Source organism: Microchirus variegatus (assembly GCF_963457635.1).
Source record: "Microchirus variegatus genome assembly, chromosome: 2".
NCBI classification, from domain to species: Eukaryota; Metazoa; Chordata; class Actinopteri; order Pleuronectiformes; family Soleidae; genus Microchirus; species Microchirus variegatus.
The window spans coordinates 28,818,567-28,833,522 of NC_139803.1; the positions used below are offsets into that span (position 1 = coordinate 28,818,567).

A 14,956-nucleotide genomic window follows, 5' to 3' on the forward strand; every position below is an offset into this window, starting at 1 on the left:
TTGAGTTTTCACTCGCAAGTCTTGTTTATGTTAATAAGACTGAATTATGATGTGGTAAAAGATCAAAAGATGACCTGAAAATAAAGTCTGGAGAAAGAAAATACACCATATTTACAGCTTGTGTTGGATTTAAATTTAAATATAATTCGATCCTACAAATTGTTTTATTGAGAAAATGTGACGCATTTAAATGATAATAAAAAGATTAATTTCCGGCCTTAATGTTCCTCCTCCCTTCCTCGCGCCGACTCTCTGGTCACGTCAGTGTCACGTCACGGGCACATGAGGAAGTCTTGTATGTTCCTGTTCATGGTTACACTCGTGTATTAAACGCAACAAAAACTACAGCTTATAAACATTTTAAAAATAAGAATGTATTTTTCCTGTAAAGTGTGTGTCATGTATAAGGCCAGAAGGGGCAGCAGCGCGCCACCGAAAGGCAAGAAGAAGTAAAGGAGACGCTGAGGATTATTACGTGAAGTCATGACGCCTCTGCGTGGGAACGTTTCTGCTCTCGGTTGTTTAACGTGTTTGTTTTTATCGGGACTTTCCTCCTCTGTGGATAATAATATCGTGAGTCTGGACGGTAAATGGAGTCTGTCAAACTCCAACGGCTCACTGTCTCTGCCTGCGGAGGTTCCCGGATGTGTCCATTCAGCTCTGTTCAAACAGGGATTCATACAGGTGAGATTCATCACTGAGATTTTGTTGCTGTGAATTTGTTGTTTTTACTATGTTAGAAAACTTAATTGGTAGGAAAGTGAGTGTAACATTCCACCAGGGCCGTTTCCAGCTTTGTGGGGGGACCTATTGTGGCCCCTAGTTTGCCGAACTACAATGGAGTGATTTCTAACGCCTTATTAATCCATGAAGATGCTACAATCTGTGATGAATCGCGATAACAATCTCTCATATTAAAATACTCTTCTGTCATCATGTGTTCTTCTCATGACCCTCTGTGATATCTAGAATATTTCAAAAACTATGGTCATGTGGTCTGTCCAGGCTGTGACTCCGCCTTTCACCCTATGTCAGCTGAGATCGTCACAGCGCCACCCTGTGGAACGAGCGTCCAATCACAGACTCAGTCTGTGTTAATGTTGTGCACTCTTTCTTTTTCAGGATCCATATTTTAGGTTCAATGATTTGTCATATCGCTGGATTGCTTTTGATAACTGGACGTACACGACCACGTTCACTGTGACCCGTCCACTGAGGTGAGGTGAGTGTAATACAGGGTATTATTCTGTTTCGAGTCTTGGTTCTGACTCATTTGTGTGTGGATCAGGACCAAACAGAAGGTCGTCCTCGTCTTCGATGGCGTGGACACCGTCGCGTCCATTTGGCTGAACGGAGTCAGCGTGGGACGCACGGACAACATGTTTCGCAGATACGTACGTGTTCACAAGGTAAAGATGTCTGTCATTTATTATTTTATTTTTTTATTGAAATGGCGTTTGATTTGGTATGTGCAGGACTTGTCGGTCAGAGACACGCTGAAGGACGGGGACAACGTGCTGAGAGTTTGTCTCCAGTCTCCGGTCGTTTACGCGTCTGAAAGAAGCAAAGTTCACTCTGCCTACAGAGTTCCTCCTGAGTGTCCTCCAGATGTTCAGAAGGGATTTTGTCACGTCAATTTCATCAGGAAAGTAAGTCCAGAGAGAAAAGCAGAGGGTTAGGGTTATTTTTTAATTTATGTCACTTAATTCAATCCAAAGCTGTGTAAAGCTGAAAACTGAATTAATCTGAAGCCAAAATCTGGAACAGACTGAGAGTCGATTGATCGTGAACATTTAAAAACAAAATATCTGTACAAAAGATAAATGTGAGCTAAGAGAAAACAAAACATCTTCAGTAAAAGCCATAGATATTAGAATAAAGAAGATTTATCGTTAAAGTCACTGTAAACCACAGCGCAGAGTTCAATCAAACAAATGAAGAATCTGGATGTGATTTATTTCACTGTTCACTGTGTAAATATTCAATCGCTGCTGTGTCACAGGAGCAGAGTTCTTTCAGTTGGGACTGGGGGCCTGCGTTTGCCACCATGGGTCTGTGGAAAGGAGTTCGAGTGGAGGCGTTTGACGTCCTGCAGTTCCTCCAGGTTTCCGCTGTTCCTCTGTACAGTACGTCCTTTTCTAAAGCCTCATTTAACCATGGTTCTTGAATGAATTAAATGTTATGTAAATGCAGAGATTTAAACCAACCTTCATGTGTCTTCAGACTCCAGTCTCTCTGAGTGGAGGCTCCAGGTTGAGCTTCTTGTTGATGCAGTTCAGACAACAAATGTCCAGATCAGCGTCTCCGTCCCTGAGCTGGATTCAGAGCAGGACTTCCACACACAGTTTGTCTCTGGAAAGACCACAAACACCTTTGTCTTACACATAAACAAGGTTCATTATTCAACTTTGTTTGCATATTTGCACACTTTTGTTTGTTGAGAAGCTTTGAGAAGGTTTGTCTTCTCCTTCCAGAGCAGTGAGGTGAAGCTGTGGTGGCCTCACACTCATGGTGAGCAGCCTTTTTATCAGCTCAGTGTCTCTGGCTCACAGGACAAACTTCTCATCCTCAACTCAAAGTCAAAGGTCAGAGTGCACCAAACTGTGTTGGGCTTAGAGTTTAAAGATCACATTGGTTTTGATGAGCTAAGACAAACCTCTTGTGCAGGTGTATTTCCGTACAGTGGAGCTGGTCCAGGAGCCCATCGTCGACTCTCCAGGACTGAGCTTTTATTTCCGCATCAATGGGAAACCAATTTTCCTCAAGGGCTCCAACTGGATCCCAGCTCATGCCTTCCAGGACCAGATCTCTCCTGCTGTGTGAGATTGATTTCAAAGGTTTTGTGCTCTGAATGTGAAAAATGCTGATGCTGATGATTGTTGTTTGTCTTTGTCGTGCAGTTTGAGGAACTTGTTGCAGTCAGCGGTCGACGCTAACATGAATGCCCTCAGGGTCTGGGGAGGCGGAGTTTATGAGCAGGATCTTTTCTACAGCATCTGTGATGAAGTGGGAATCATGGTAGGTTTAATACGATCAGATTCAAACTGTTCTACACCAGGGGTAACAATTGTAGAATACATCTGATCTGAAGTGTGGGAAGTTTATGTGAGGAAGAGGACTGACTTTACTCAACTTTTTTACATTAAAGTGGTCAAAGAAAAAATTTATAAATGTGTTTTATTGTTCCCTAAAAAATGTGAAATGAATGTTACAGCAGCTCTTACCTCCTAATAAATCTAAGAAATAAAACAATTAGGTAAAAGCAAACTATACATGAGTGAGTGAGTGAAATAAAACTTTCTAGAGAAACACAGTCAGCTCTACAGGAGCGTCATAATATTACAATAAGTCGTGTTACAGAGAAACATAAAAAGTCTTAAAAAATTCATTTCATTGTGGAGCATTAGAGTCTGCACAGATAAGATAAATTGATGGAAGTGAAGCCTATGTCATCGTTAAACTTTATTATAATCCTGAGATTGACCGTTTACTGTGTGTGTGTGCGTGCGTGTGTGCGTGTGTGTAGGTTTGGCAGGACATGATGTTTGCGTGTGCCATGTATTCCACTGAGGACGACTTCATACACACAGTGAGAGAAGAGGTGGTCCAGCAGGTGAGTGACAGCCAGAGATCGTTCACTAAACAATCATGGCTCATGTGTGTTTATATATAATATATTTATTTGTAAATGTGTTGTTTCTGGCCAGGTAAAGCGTCTCAAGTCTCACCCTTCTATAATAATCTGGAGTGGAAACAATGAAAACGAGGCTGCGCTGGCGACAAACTGGTTTAATATTCCAGCCGCTGAGAGGCCGATGTACGTCAAAGACTATGTGACGCTGTACGTGGAGAACATCAGGGAGGTCGTGCGAGAGGTGAGAGAGAATTCCGTCGCTAACACATCGTTGGTTTATTCACATGGAAAGTTTCCAATATAAAAAGTAAAGGGTTGTGATTATTATTATGTATATATATTATTATTATTAAATGAAACCACTTAAGAGTGACACAGTGTTTTCTGTGTCCAGGAAGACCAGAGTCGTCCCTTTCTTGTCTCTAGTCCAACAAACGGTGTAGAATCAGAGCAGGAGGGATGGATTTCACAGAATCCTTACGATCCTCACTACGGTGACACTCATTTCTACAACTACCTGTCTGACTGCTGGGACTGGAGGACGTTTCCCCGCACACGTTTAGCCTCAGAATATGGCTTCCAGTCCTGGCCTTCCTTCTCCACCCTGCAGCCGGTCAGTGATTCTTCTGTTTTAACTCTTAAATGTTCACGTCTTTTCTGGTCTTTTTTCATCTTTAATGATTTTGAATTAAATGTTTTATCCGTAATTCTTCGAGGAAAAATGCATGTATCATTTAAACCCATTGATTTAATAACAACTATAATCCCCAGTGTTAATAAGACTAATGCACCTAAAATTTATTTTTAAGGCCAAAAATTAGATAGAAAAACAAATAAACAAATGTTCCCATTAAAGGGTTATATATGGAGACCGGGCTCAAACGCGTGGATCACATATTCAGAACATGACACATTCATCTGTTTTTGTCTCAGGTTTCCATAGAAGACGACTGGAGCTACAGCAGTGACTTTGTGTCCCATCGTCAGCATCATGAGAGCGGGAACCAGCAGATGTTAGAGCAGGCAGCTTTGCACTTCAACCTGCCCAACTCCACCGATCCACTCACAGCATTCACACACACTCTCTACATCACACAGGTAACAGGATAGCAGCTTCAGTATCATTGCAGTGGTTCTGTGGTGAGACCAGTAAAACGGGTTTGTTTTCAATGATGTTTCCTGTGTGCAGGTCATGCAGGCTCAGTGTGTGAAGACTCAGACTGAGTTTTATCGCCGCAGTCGGACCGAGATCATCAGCGGCAAAGGTCACACCATGGGTGCTCTTTACTGGCAGCTCAATGATATTTGGCAGGCGCCGTCCTGGTCATCGATCGGTGAGTGAAGGTTGAACGTCGATATTTTACTTTCTTCTGCTTTTGTTATAAAATCATCTCACGTCATTTCCTTCTTTTATTCCTGTGTTCAGAGTTTGGTGGGAAGTGGAAAATGCTTCATTATTTGGCAGAGAAGTTCTTCGCCCCTGTGCTTCCTGTTGCTTTTGAAGATGCAGACACACTGTTCATCTACGCTGTCTCAGACCTGAGTCACGACCTGACGCTCAGCGCTGTGGTTCGTTTGTTTGATTACATTTCTGTTATAACCACTCGCAGTTCAAAATAGAAGAAAAGGCCTTTAACATGACATGAAATGCACACATCCATTTACATCAGTGATTAAGGGAGTATTTTATTTGAAATGATGTGTGTGAAGGTCAATTTAACACACTGAACTGAACACACACTAAAGTGAACACACATTAAAGTGCGTGTCCTCTCTCTCTCTCTCTCTGTGCCTGCCCTGCTGGGATTGGCACCAGCAACCCTGTGACCCTCATGTGGAGGATGAAGCTGTAGACGATGAATGAAAGGTTAATGTGTCTGTTGTTCCTGCATCGATTGTTTTTGTGTTCCAGGTGAGCGTTTACTCGTGGGCTCAACTCACTCCTGTGTGCAGACTGAAGTCTGACGCGCTCCTGGTCCCCGGAGGCAGCGCCGTGTCCATTTTTAAACAGTCAGTTGCCGCCCTGCTGGCAGGATGTGGACACTGCACCCGCTTCACCTGCGTGCTGACGTTCCACCTGGAGGACAGCAGCAGTGGTTTGCAGCAGGGTCCGACCAACCACCACTTCCTGTCCTCCCCTAAAGACGCCGAGGGCCTCCAGAGAGCAAACATCACAGTGAGTGATGATCACTCACTGAAGTTTGTCTTAAATCTGTTTTTCTCTGTTTATAGTGAGACAAACTGGCCAGCAGGTGGCATCAGTTCCTACAAGCACACTTCATAAAACCTCTCTCAGTTTTAATGTGGCTCTCGGGTTATGGGATGTGTCTGTGATGGATGTGTTTGTGTCCCTGCAGGCCAAAGTGCAGGGGGACGACACCGGCATCAGCGTCACCCTCCACTCTGCCTGTTTGGCTCCGTTTGTGTGGCTCGACGTGGGGGAAATCCCCGGACGTTTCAGCTCTAACGGCTTCCTCATGGTGTCCACAAACATCACGCTCACTTTTGACGCGTGGCGTCCGACCAGTGCTGCAGAACTCTCTGCGTCACTCACTGTCACGTCTTTAACTGACGTTTACTGACTCACTCCACGCTCAGGTGAGTGTGAAGTTCTCATGACTCTGATGGTTGTGAACGTTTGAAGAGCAGCTGACAGTTTTTATCATTGTTTATGGGATGATGAAGATGATGAAGTCTCTATGTTCACGCCTCTTATTTCTGATGTCGGTGGAACACAGATAACAATAATAATACATGATAAGATGATCAAAATGGTGAGATATTGCTTTATTATATTTGCAGAGAGGTTTACAGCTCCATTTGCAGTTTGCATTTCTGTTTCTATCACACACAGACATAGAGATTTGGTAGGTTCCCTCAGGGAAATTAGAAATCAAAACACACAATTAAATTTAAATATTAATACTGTGAAAACAATTAGTCTTCTTGTTATTATCTGCTCACAGCTCACTGAGTGTCCACATGTTCTTTCTTCTTGTGATTGACTCATTGATTCACTTACAGTAGGTCCATAATATGTCTATTCTTTTTTTTTCTAGTTAAAGAATCTGAAAAACAGAAGCTGTTTTTAAGTCAATTGAAATTGATGAATAGTGGATGAATAATCAGTTTAAATAATGTTATATGAACACTATCTCATTGGAATGTTCAGCTTTTTGATGATGCATTCATTAGTTAATTGCTTATCAGTGACTGAGACTCAGTGAATCCATGGTTAACCATTAACAGATAAACAGTAGATCTTTATTTCATCAGGAGATTCCGTCCACTGAGCGTCTTCTGCAGGACGTCCGGACCAAACTGCGGTTATTGACGTTTACAACCTCCGATATATCACAATAAAATTATACATAAAGTGTGGCGAACATCTCTTTTAAAGCTTTCTTCTTCCTGTGCGTTCTGTACTTTGGAGTCCACTCTTACAAACTTAGTTATTATCACATAAATAAAGTCACTTCTCCATGCTCTATCTGCAAAGGTGTTCACCGGCAGTTATAAACGTTAATGAGCAATTTATGAGCTGATTTAGGGCTCGGACGTCCTGCACAGGTCAGAGAGTATATGAGTGAGTTTAAAGGTACAGTCTGTAGGGTTTAGCAACATACAAGGCTGAGATTTCTTTATATATAAAAATATGTGACATTACAGGGAGATGCAGTTGCACACAGGTTGTTTCTCTCCCCCATCAGATTGATACTCAGTGGCCTCCAGGTCGTTTGAGTCTCAGACTCCTGGGGTCAAGGGTCAAGGGTCAAGGGTCAGGAGTTAGTGAATGCATTATGTTTGAGTGTCCGAAGAAAGAATGCTGTGTGATAATGTGTGTGTGTGTGTGTTCTTGTATGGCTACCTTTGCGAGGACCAAAAACTCACATTCTGACACCCCTGAAATGTCTTTTTCATGGTTAAGACCTGGTTTTAAGTTTAGGGTTACAATTAGCTTTAAGTTAGGGTTTGCGGTAAAGGTTAAGGTAAGAGTAAGGAGCTGTGGAATGCAGTATGTTTATTAATGTCCTGCGTGTGTGTGTGTGTGTGAGAGAGAGAGAGAGAGAGAGAGAGAGAGAGAGAGAGAAAGGACACAATAGAAATCTCTGCAGTGAGTGCACGCGGTTGTTCGGTAACCTCCATTTTCCTCCTCCATGACTGTGCAGAGTGATCTTTGAACCTGGTCCACACACACACACACACACACACACACACACACACACACACACACACACACACACACACACACACACACACACACACACACACACACAGAGAGACAGAGTACCCACACAGTGAGAGAACACAGACGCAAAGAGAGAGAGGGCACACAGAGAGAACACACACACACACGGAGAGGGAGAGAGAGAGCTGCGGCAACAGGAAGGAAAAGTTTGAAAACACACGCGCACAAAATCCAGCAGCACGCGCCCATGTGTGCCATGGATGTGATGCTGCAGTGGGAACAAACTCCACCGGGAGTTGTCGCGTGAATCGTCTTCAGAGGAACACACGGTTGGATCCACAAGAGGAAACAAAGTGACACTTGAGAAAAGGCAGAGATGTTTCCCTCCAGATGCTTTCGTCTTCTTTCTCCTCTTCCTCCTCTTCTTCTTCTTTTTCTTCTTCTTCTGACGTGGATCCACAGCACGGATGCTCGTCTGTTCCTGGAGAATATTTTGACTTTTTACGGTGAAAACTCTTCCATCTCCACGGAGGATCTGGAGAATCTACTGGGGTTGATCTCAGAGAGAAGATCAGAGTCCGTGTTTGAAGGAAACCCTCTGTCAGAGCAGGAGGTGAACTCTACACTTCTTATTTACTTTAAATTGTAAAAATATAGTAATATTTTAAGTAAATGCATCAGTTATTAACATGAGATCATTAAGTCTATTTAAAGACTACATTGTTATTAATGAGATTCTTTTTTGAAGCTTCTTGGTTTTTGATTTGATGAAGTTATAATAAAGTATTTTTTTTTTACAGTAATAACAATAAATACTGTTTTAGTTGATGCTGCAAATGTTAATATATGTTCACTTAAAATGAGTCTCAATAAGAAAAAGAGTTGATTTAAAGGTTTTAATTTCACTTTTATTTGAGTTTTGCAGCTCTTGTTTTTATGCATTTCAAAATGTACTAATGCTCATAAATAACATGATATTAATTAATTTGGAATAACCTAACCTAACATAAAACATTTTTCCTTCCTTTTGCATGAATTCCTTTGAATGAAAATCCATCGATTGATTCTAATAAAGATGTTTGTCTTCTTCGTCCTGTTGTACAGTGTCTCTCTGCTGGACAGATCTTGTCCAACTTTGGACTTGCTAATGACAGTCAGCTGACTGTGGGACATCTGGAGTTGATATGTCCTGCCGTGTTGACCCAGGTGCTGCTGCCCTCCTGTCCCTACGTCCACCCCACCCCCCCGTCCACACTCGACTACTCTGGTGAGTTGCTTCATATACACACACAAGGTCTGCTCTATTATATCAGTGTTCGTGGGGGTTTCGTTGAATCCCGTCTTTACTTAACTTTTCCACTGTCACATGAACAAGGATTTATTTTGCACAAATGAAATACAGAAAAGATGAACCTCATTTATCTTCAATAATCCGAATACAATACATAACTAGAATGAATGAATGAATGAATGAATGAATGAAATGAGGCAGGAATGACTTCTCATGTTTGATCCTTGGGCAGCAGAGCTGTAACCGGAACTCTGCTGTCTGTGTCTGTCTGTCTGTCTGTCTGTCTGTCTGTCTGTCTGTCTGTCTGTCTGTCTGTCTGTCCAATGTGAGGTGGACGAGGTACTCTGGATTGTCCACCATGGAGAGCATGTATATATACTGTCCTGTGTCAACGAGCAGAGACACTGTCCTCCTGTCCCATGTCCCCCTGACTGTTGACACAGTTACACAGAGCCAAGTGTGACTGTTGTTCAGTCTCATATTCGTGGCACATGCTGTTTCCTCCACTGGACGTGGACACAAGAACTCCTCTGTAAATAAATAGTGTTGTGTATTTGAGCGACACATCTGTTTGGTTGCTGCCATTACAAAAAAAGATTGTGTTGTTATAAAATAGAAAAGTGTATTCACCACAAAGCTTCGGTGGTTGTCTGCGCTCAAACGGAAGTGTGCGTGAATTACAGCAGCGGCAGAGCTGTGTGTTCAACAATATCTGTTTTTTTTACATTGAACATCACTCATGCAACAGGAAGTACAACAAACGGAGATCTCAAAACCACTCTTTCACTTTGTGAAGAGCTCAATCTCCCAAACCAAAGTCAACACAAAGAAAACACACATTTTTAGCTCATGGAATGTGATGTAGTAGATTTCAATCAGTGTCCAGATTCGGCCTCGTCCTTGATAGTTTTCAGGTTGAGAAAAGTGTTAGCTGGATGATGTCATACAATCGGTTGATTGTTGATTTTTCCTCTATACTTTGGTGTGGGGGAGTTCTTTTTCCAACAGTGACATAAAGCTGCAAACACAGTCTAAAGATGTCAAACCTTTGTTCAGGTTTGTCATGTTATCTTCTGAGAACAGAATAGAAAAACACAGTTAACAAAGTTCTAATACGAAGACTGCAGATGATGTGCTCTGCATACAGATTTTATATATTATTATTATTATTATTATTATAATAATAACTATTGCTAGTTTGCATTGCTCTCTCCACTTGAAGCACAGTGTGAGCGATGAAGAATGTGTGAATGCCCTCCTCATCCGTGGAAGATCAATCACCTGCCTATGAAAGCTCTCTGAAAGTCCTGTCCTTGTCTCTCCTCACAGTGTGGGGCTATGGCTTCCTGGCGGTCACTGTCATCAACCTCGCGGCTCTGCTCGGCCTGCTGCTCATTCCCTTCACCAGGAAATCTTATTTCCCTAAAATCCTGACCTACTTCATCGGCCTGGCCATCGGGACGCTCTTCTCCAACGCTGTTCTACAGCTCATTCCAGAGGTGCAGAGATTGAACCAAAGTGAAACTGAAAACTAAAACAGTGGATATAACTGTTGTTTTGTTCATCCACAGGCTCTGGGTTTTGACCCCAAGTCTGATAACTATGTGTCCAATGCAGTTGGAATATTTGGGGGCTTTTACATCCTTTTTGTTGTGGAAAAGATTCTGAGAATTGCTCTGCGCATGGACCATGAGGTAATTTTATCAACTCTATCAGTGATCTGCCCTGCTTTATTGCCTCTATTCCTATTTATGACAGTCATGTGTTTCTAATAGAGTCAAAGTTGCTACTGTCAGATATTTTTCACCTTGACCTAATTTTTGAAACGGAAAAAAAAAAAAAAGGATAAAAACTGTTGAAACAAACACTTTCACCTGTTAAAATCTCCCAAAGAGTCTAATGTTTTGGTCCTCTGATGTGATGTGTCGTCTGTCTCGTCCTCAGCACGGCCACAGTCACTTCGCTCCTGCAGAGATGCCTCAGGAAAACGGAGACGTGGTGGAGAAAAATGACTCTGTCATTCTGACCAGGATCAGCACCGTCAGCATAGACAAGAGCAGCCTGGAAAATACAAATTTGACTTCTTCTCAGGTACAGGAAAACACCCCGTAAACTTCTCTCTGTCTCGAAGGTGTCGTCATGATTTCTGTGTTTAAAATCTTCCATTTAGATTTAATGTGGGAGGGAGCAGTAGACTATTATCTCCTCTGATGTTGCTGTCTTAAATCACTGGTTTTCTTTATGGAGTTGGGTGTAAAAACTTTATTTTAGAGATAAGAAAAAGTGGTAAACATCAGGTGTAGATTTTTTTTATGCATCACATAATCAGTGCTGACCTCTGTTTTCATCTTCATGTACTCATCATATATTCAATGACGATTGAACTAAGTAGCTTCATGTGGAGATAAATAACAGTGAGTCTCTATCTTTACACTTCAGGGATGATAAGTTGTAAGTGAACGCCTGTGAGAGTCATCAGGGCGTGAGCTACGACGTGCAGCGCGCAGAAATCAGCAAATCAAAACATATGAAGCAACACAGTGATTAGAGCTTCTGTTAATATTTAATGACTGAGAGAGGATGAACATGTCTTCATGGCCTCAGATCCTTCCTCCTCTGGTAAAGGAGGACATTGTCTCAGTCAAGCACAAGGACTCCTTGTTTGGCTCAAAGAAAGAACATTTTGTCACTGCAGGCTGACTCCAACTAAGTCTGCTTCTTCTCTGGTTTCCCATCAACAACACTTGTGCCTTTATATTTGTAATTAAAACATTTATTTAGCAGGAAAATGACTTTAACTGATTAACCTGTGTATTTTACATTCAATAGATCAAAGGGTGGAGTATTTTTAGTTGATTAAAGACTTTAGTGAGTTCATGGTTCTGTGAATGACTTTGATTGGTTGGTTCAGTCTCTTTTACACTGAGAGACACTTGCCAACAGGGTTGGTAAGGCAACCTCTTTACTGGGGAACAGCTCACTTTCTCTAAGAACATGGCCTACATTTCAGCCACAAAAGGCTCATCTAATAAAACCTACACCTGCTGAAGTGTGTGATATCTCAACATATGAAGATATCAGTCTCTGTCAGACAGAAAACTGATGTTTGTGTCACTTTTCTTCTCTGTTGTGCTTTGGTGTTTGAAGTGACACAAACATATCAAACGTGGCAGCAGTAGACGAGAATCTTCTGTGTCCCTAAGCACTAAATACAATGATTTTCTCTCTGGACTTTGGTTTGGGAGAGTGAGCTGCTGAAGTTCAAATGATCTGAACTTTGGGTTCTAACCACAGAGATACTGCAGCATTGTGTTATCTTAGCTGCTCACTAAATCCACATCCTGTGTGCCATTATTTGTGTTTCACTGTTGCTTTGGCCCTATAAACTCCTCAGGATGACAACACGTCTCCTGTCATGTGCCACTGGCTGCGAGGGAAAAACATCTCCGGCATCAAGACGGTGGCGTGGATGATAACTCTGAGCGACGCTGTGCACAACTTCATCGACGGCCTGGCGATCGGCGCTTCCTTCACTGTCTCCATAATGACGGGATTCAGCACGTCCACTGCAATCGTGTGTGAGGAGTTTCCTCATGAGCTGGGTGAGTGGTGGACACCATCAGATCATGCATCACGTGACCTCCTCACAAGCTCACAGCTTTCTTTTGTGTGTGTGTGTGTGCGCAGGTGACTTTGTGATCCTCCTGAACTCTGGTATGAGCGTCCCTCAGGCCATTTTCTTCAACCTGCTGTCGGCGGTGTCGTGTTACGTGGGCCTCGTGTTTGGAATTCTCCTGGGCAGCAATTTTGCCCCCAACGTAATCTTTGCCATCGCTGGAGGAATGTTCCTGTATATTGGACTGGCAGACATGGTGAGTTACATCACAGCAAGTTTTTCACCTGGAATCAGTTCATTTCCATCAGTGGATTCACAGGATAAATGATTCAGTTCATCAAAGCAGAGCAGCAAGCAAACGTCTTCAAAAACTGAAGAGAAATCCCAATAGAAAGTCAAGTGAAGTCAACACTGAAGTCAACATAGAAACTGACATTAAAATCTTTTCTTCAGTTTGATTAAAAATAGCTTTCAATGATAAAAATTAGGATTTTTTTTATATATATATATTTTTAGCATTCTTATTCAACCCAGGATAAAGAATTTAATGTTGATTTACACTCCTCCTCTTTATGTTATGTACACACAATTTAATTCTATTTTTATATTTTTATTCTATGAACATTGTGTGTTTTGCTGCCATTACACTCAAATTTCCCAGTTTGGGATTAATTGAGTTCTATTTTATTCTATTCTATTCTATTTCAGTCTGAGGTCCCACCTACAATACCATTAATGCCCACCAGAGGGCCACTGCCCACACTCTGTATTAAAACTGTTTAAAACATTGACCTCTGTTTGTTTGAAATATAAAATATTTCATGACTTTCCAAATTATATAAATTCACCAGTGATGCACAATCAAATCTGACTTCATCAATCAATAAATATTGTGTGTATGTGCGTGGTTTCTTGTGTGTGCAGTTTCCAGAGATGGACAACATCGCGCGGGAACAGAAGAAAACCTCCACTAAGATCGTCTTCTTCCTGATCCAGAACGCCGGTCTGCTGTCAGGTTTCACCATCATCCTGCTCATCACCATGTTTGCTGGACAAATCCACCTGGGCTGACACACACACACACACACACACACACACACACACACACACACACACACACACACACACACACACACATGGATGAGGAGGAGGAAGAGACACAAACTGGAAAGTGCTGAGCTGCTTCTGATTGTGCTCACGACATAGACATGGGCAACATAAATGAATGTAATGTGAATTTTTTTTATACAAAAAGAAAAAGAATATTTTAAGGAGATGTTTTTCATTTATTTCAGTTCAGTAGAATGTTTATTACTTCATAACAAAAGGGAAAATCTTTACAATCATTTCAGGTATGAAATCTAGACAAATTTGTTTGAATAAATTATTTTGTCAGTCTTCATATATTGTGAAATATGGTGGTATATAATGTGGTGCTGTTTTGTAAACTAAACATGTTGTGACAACATTTACTTAGTTTAAAGCTGTTATGGCAGCAGAGTTTGACCTCAGGGTCACAGATGAAACAACAAAACGTTTAAAAGTCATAAAGTCCGTTTAAATATATCAATCACACCAGTCATGATAAACAGGACCTTAAAAGTGTCCATATGCACATAGACTTTGTTCTTATGGTAAATGTTTAACTACACCTTCATCTGGCATTGAGATAACCTGACGTGTCTAAAGTTAAACAACTTTCGATTAAAACGCAATCATTTTTATTACAACAATCATTTTTACAACCAAGCAATCACTATATTATTTTCTCAATATCAATCGGTCGTTTCATCCATAAAACCTCAGAAATATTGAACCAAAATCACCTTTTGTACACAAACCAAAGATATTCCGTGTCATAGAAACTCATTCATGAATGTTGACTTGGTTAGCAGGTAACTCGGTAATCGATTAGTAAACAATGAATCGTTGCACCCTTTTTGTGTGTTTTGCGTGCACCTTCATAATGTGCATTTTAAAGTGTTGCTCTTTTGTGTTTTGTCAGGTTATACTGTAAATAAAACAAAATTATACTTGATGTTTCTAAATGTGAACAATTTATTCTGAATTGTGCAGAATAAACAAACTAAAAGGCAGAAAAGGGATAAATTAAAGCAATTCATAAAATAAAATAACAAAAAAAAAACAACGTCATACAGACAATACAGTGGCGTTCACGTCACATGGTAAAGTGCGTAAATCATATAATAAATTGGACCGACGCCT

General features: G+C 41.3%; 2 protein-coding genes across 2 annotated transcripts; both read left to right on the forward strand.

Annotated features, from left to right (window-relative positions):
• Positions 1 to 483: 483 nt before the first annotated feature.
• manba (mannosidase, beta A, lysosomal) lies at positions 484 to 6,216 on the forward strand (the record flags this gene model as incomplete). The annotated part of the gene is made up of 17 exons (XM_083906233.1): positions 484 to 684; positions 1,123 to 1,217; positions 1,289 to 1,394; positions 1,476 to 1,649; positions 2,003 to 2,126; positions 2,224 to 2,393; positions 2,475 to 2,585; positions 2,668 to 2,819; positions 2,901 to 3,018; positions 3,527 to 3,613; positions 3,708 to 3,875; positions 4,029 to 4,247; positions 4,568 to 4,732; positions 4,824 to 4,968; positions 5,061 to 5,203; positions 5,547 to 5,810; positions 5,992 to 6,216. The coding sequence occupies 17 exons, from the start codon at positions 484 to 486 to the stop codon at positions 6,214 to 6,216; spliced, it is 2,667 nt and encodes an 888-aa protein (XP_083762359.1).
• A 1,854-nt stretch (positions 6,217 to 8,070) lies between these two features.
• Positions 8,071 to 13,801, forward strand: slc39a8 (solute carrier family 39 member 8; the record flags this gene model as incomplete). The annotated part of the gene is made up of 9 exons (XM_083906244.1): positions 8,071 to 8,126; positions 8,286 to 8,436; positions 8,928 to 9,090; positions 10,444 to 10,613; positions 10,686 to 10,808; positions 11,059 to 11,205; positions 12,509 to 12,716; positions 12,802 to 12,986; positions 13,655 to 13,801. The coding sequence occupies 9 exons, from the start codon at positions 8,071 to 8,073 to the stop codon at positions 13,799 to 13,801; spliced, it is 1,350 nt and encodes a 449-aa protein (XP_083762370.1).
• Between the last annotated feature and the right edge of the window lie 1,155 nt (positions 13,802 to 14,956).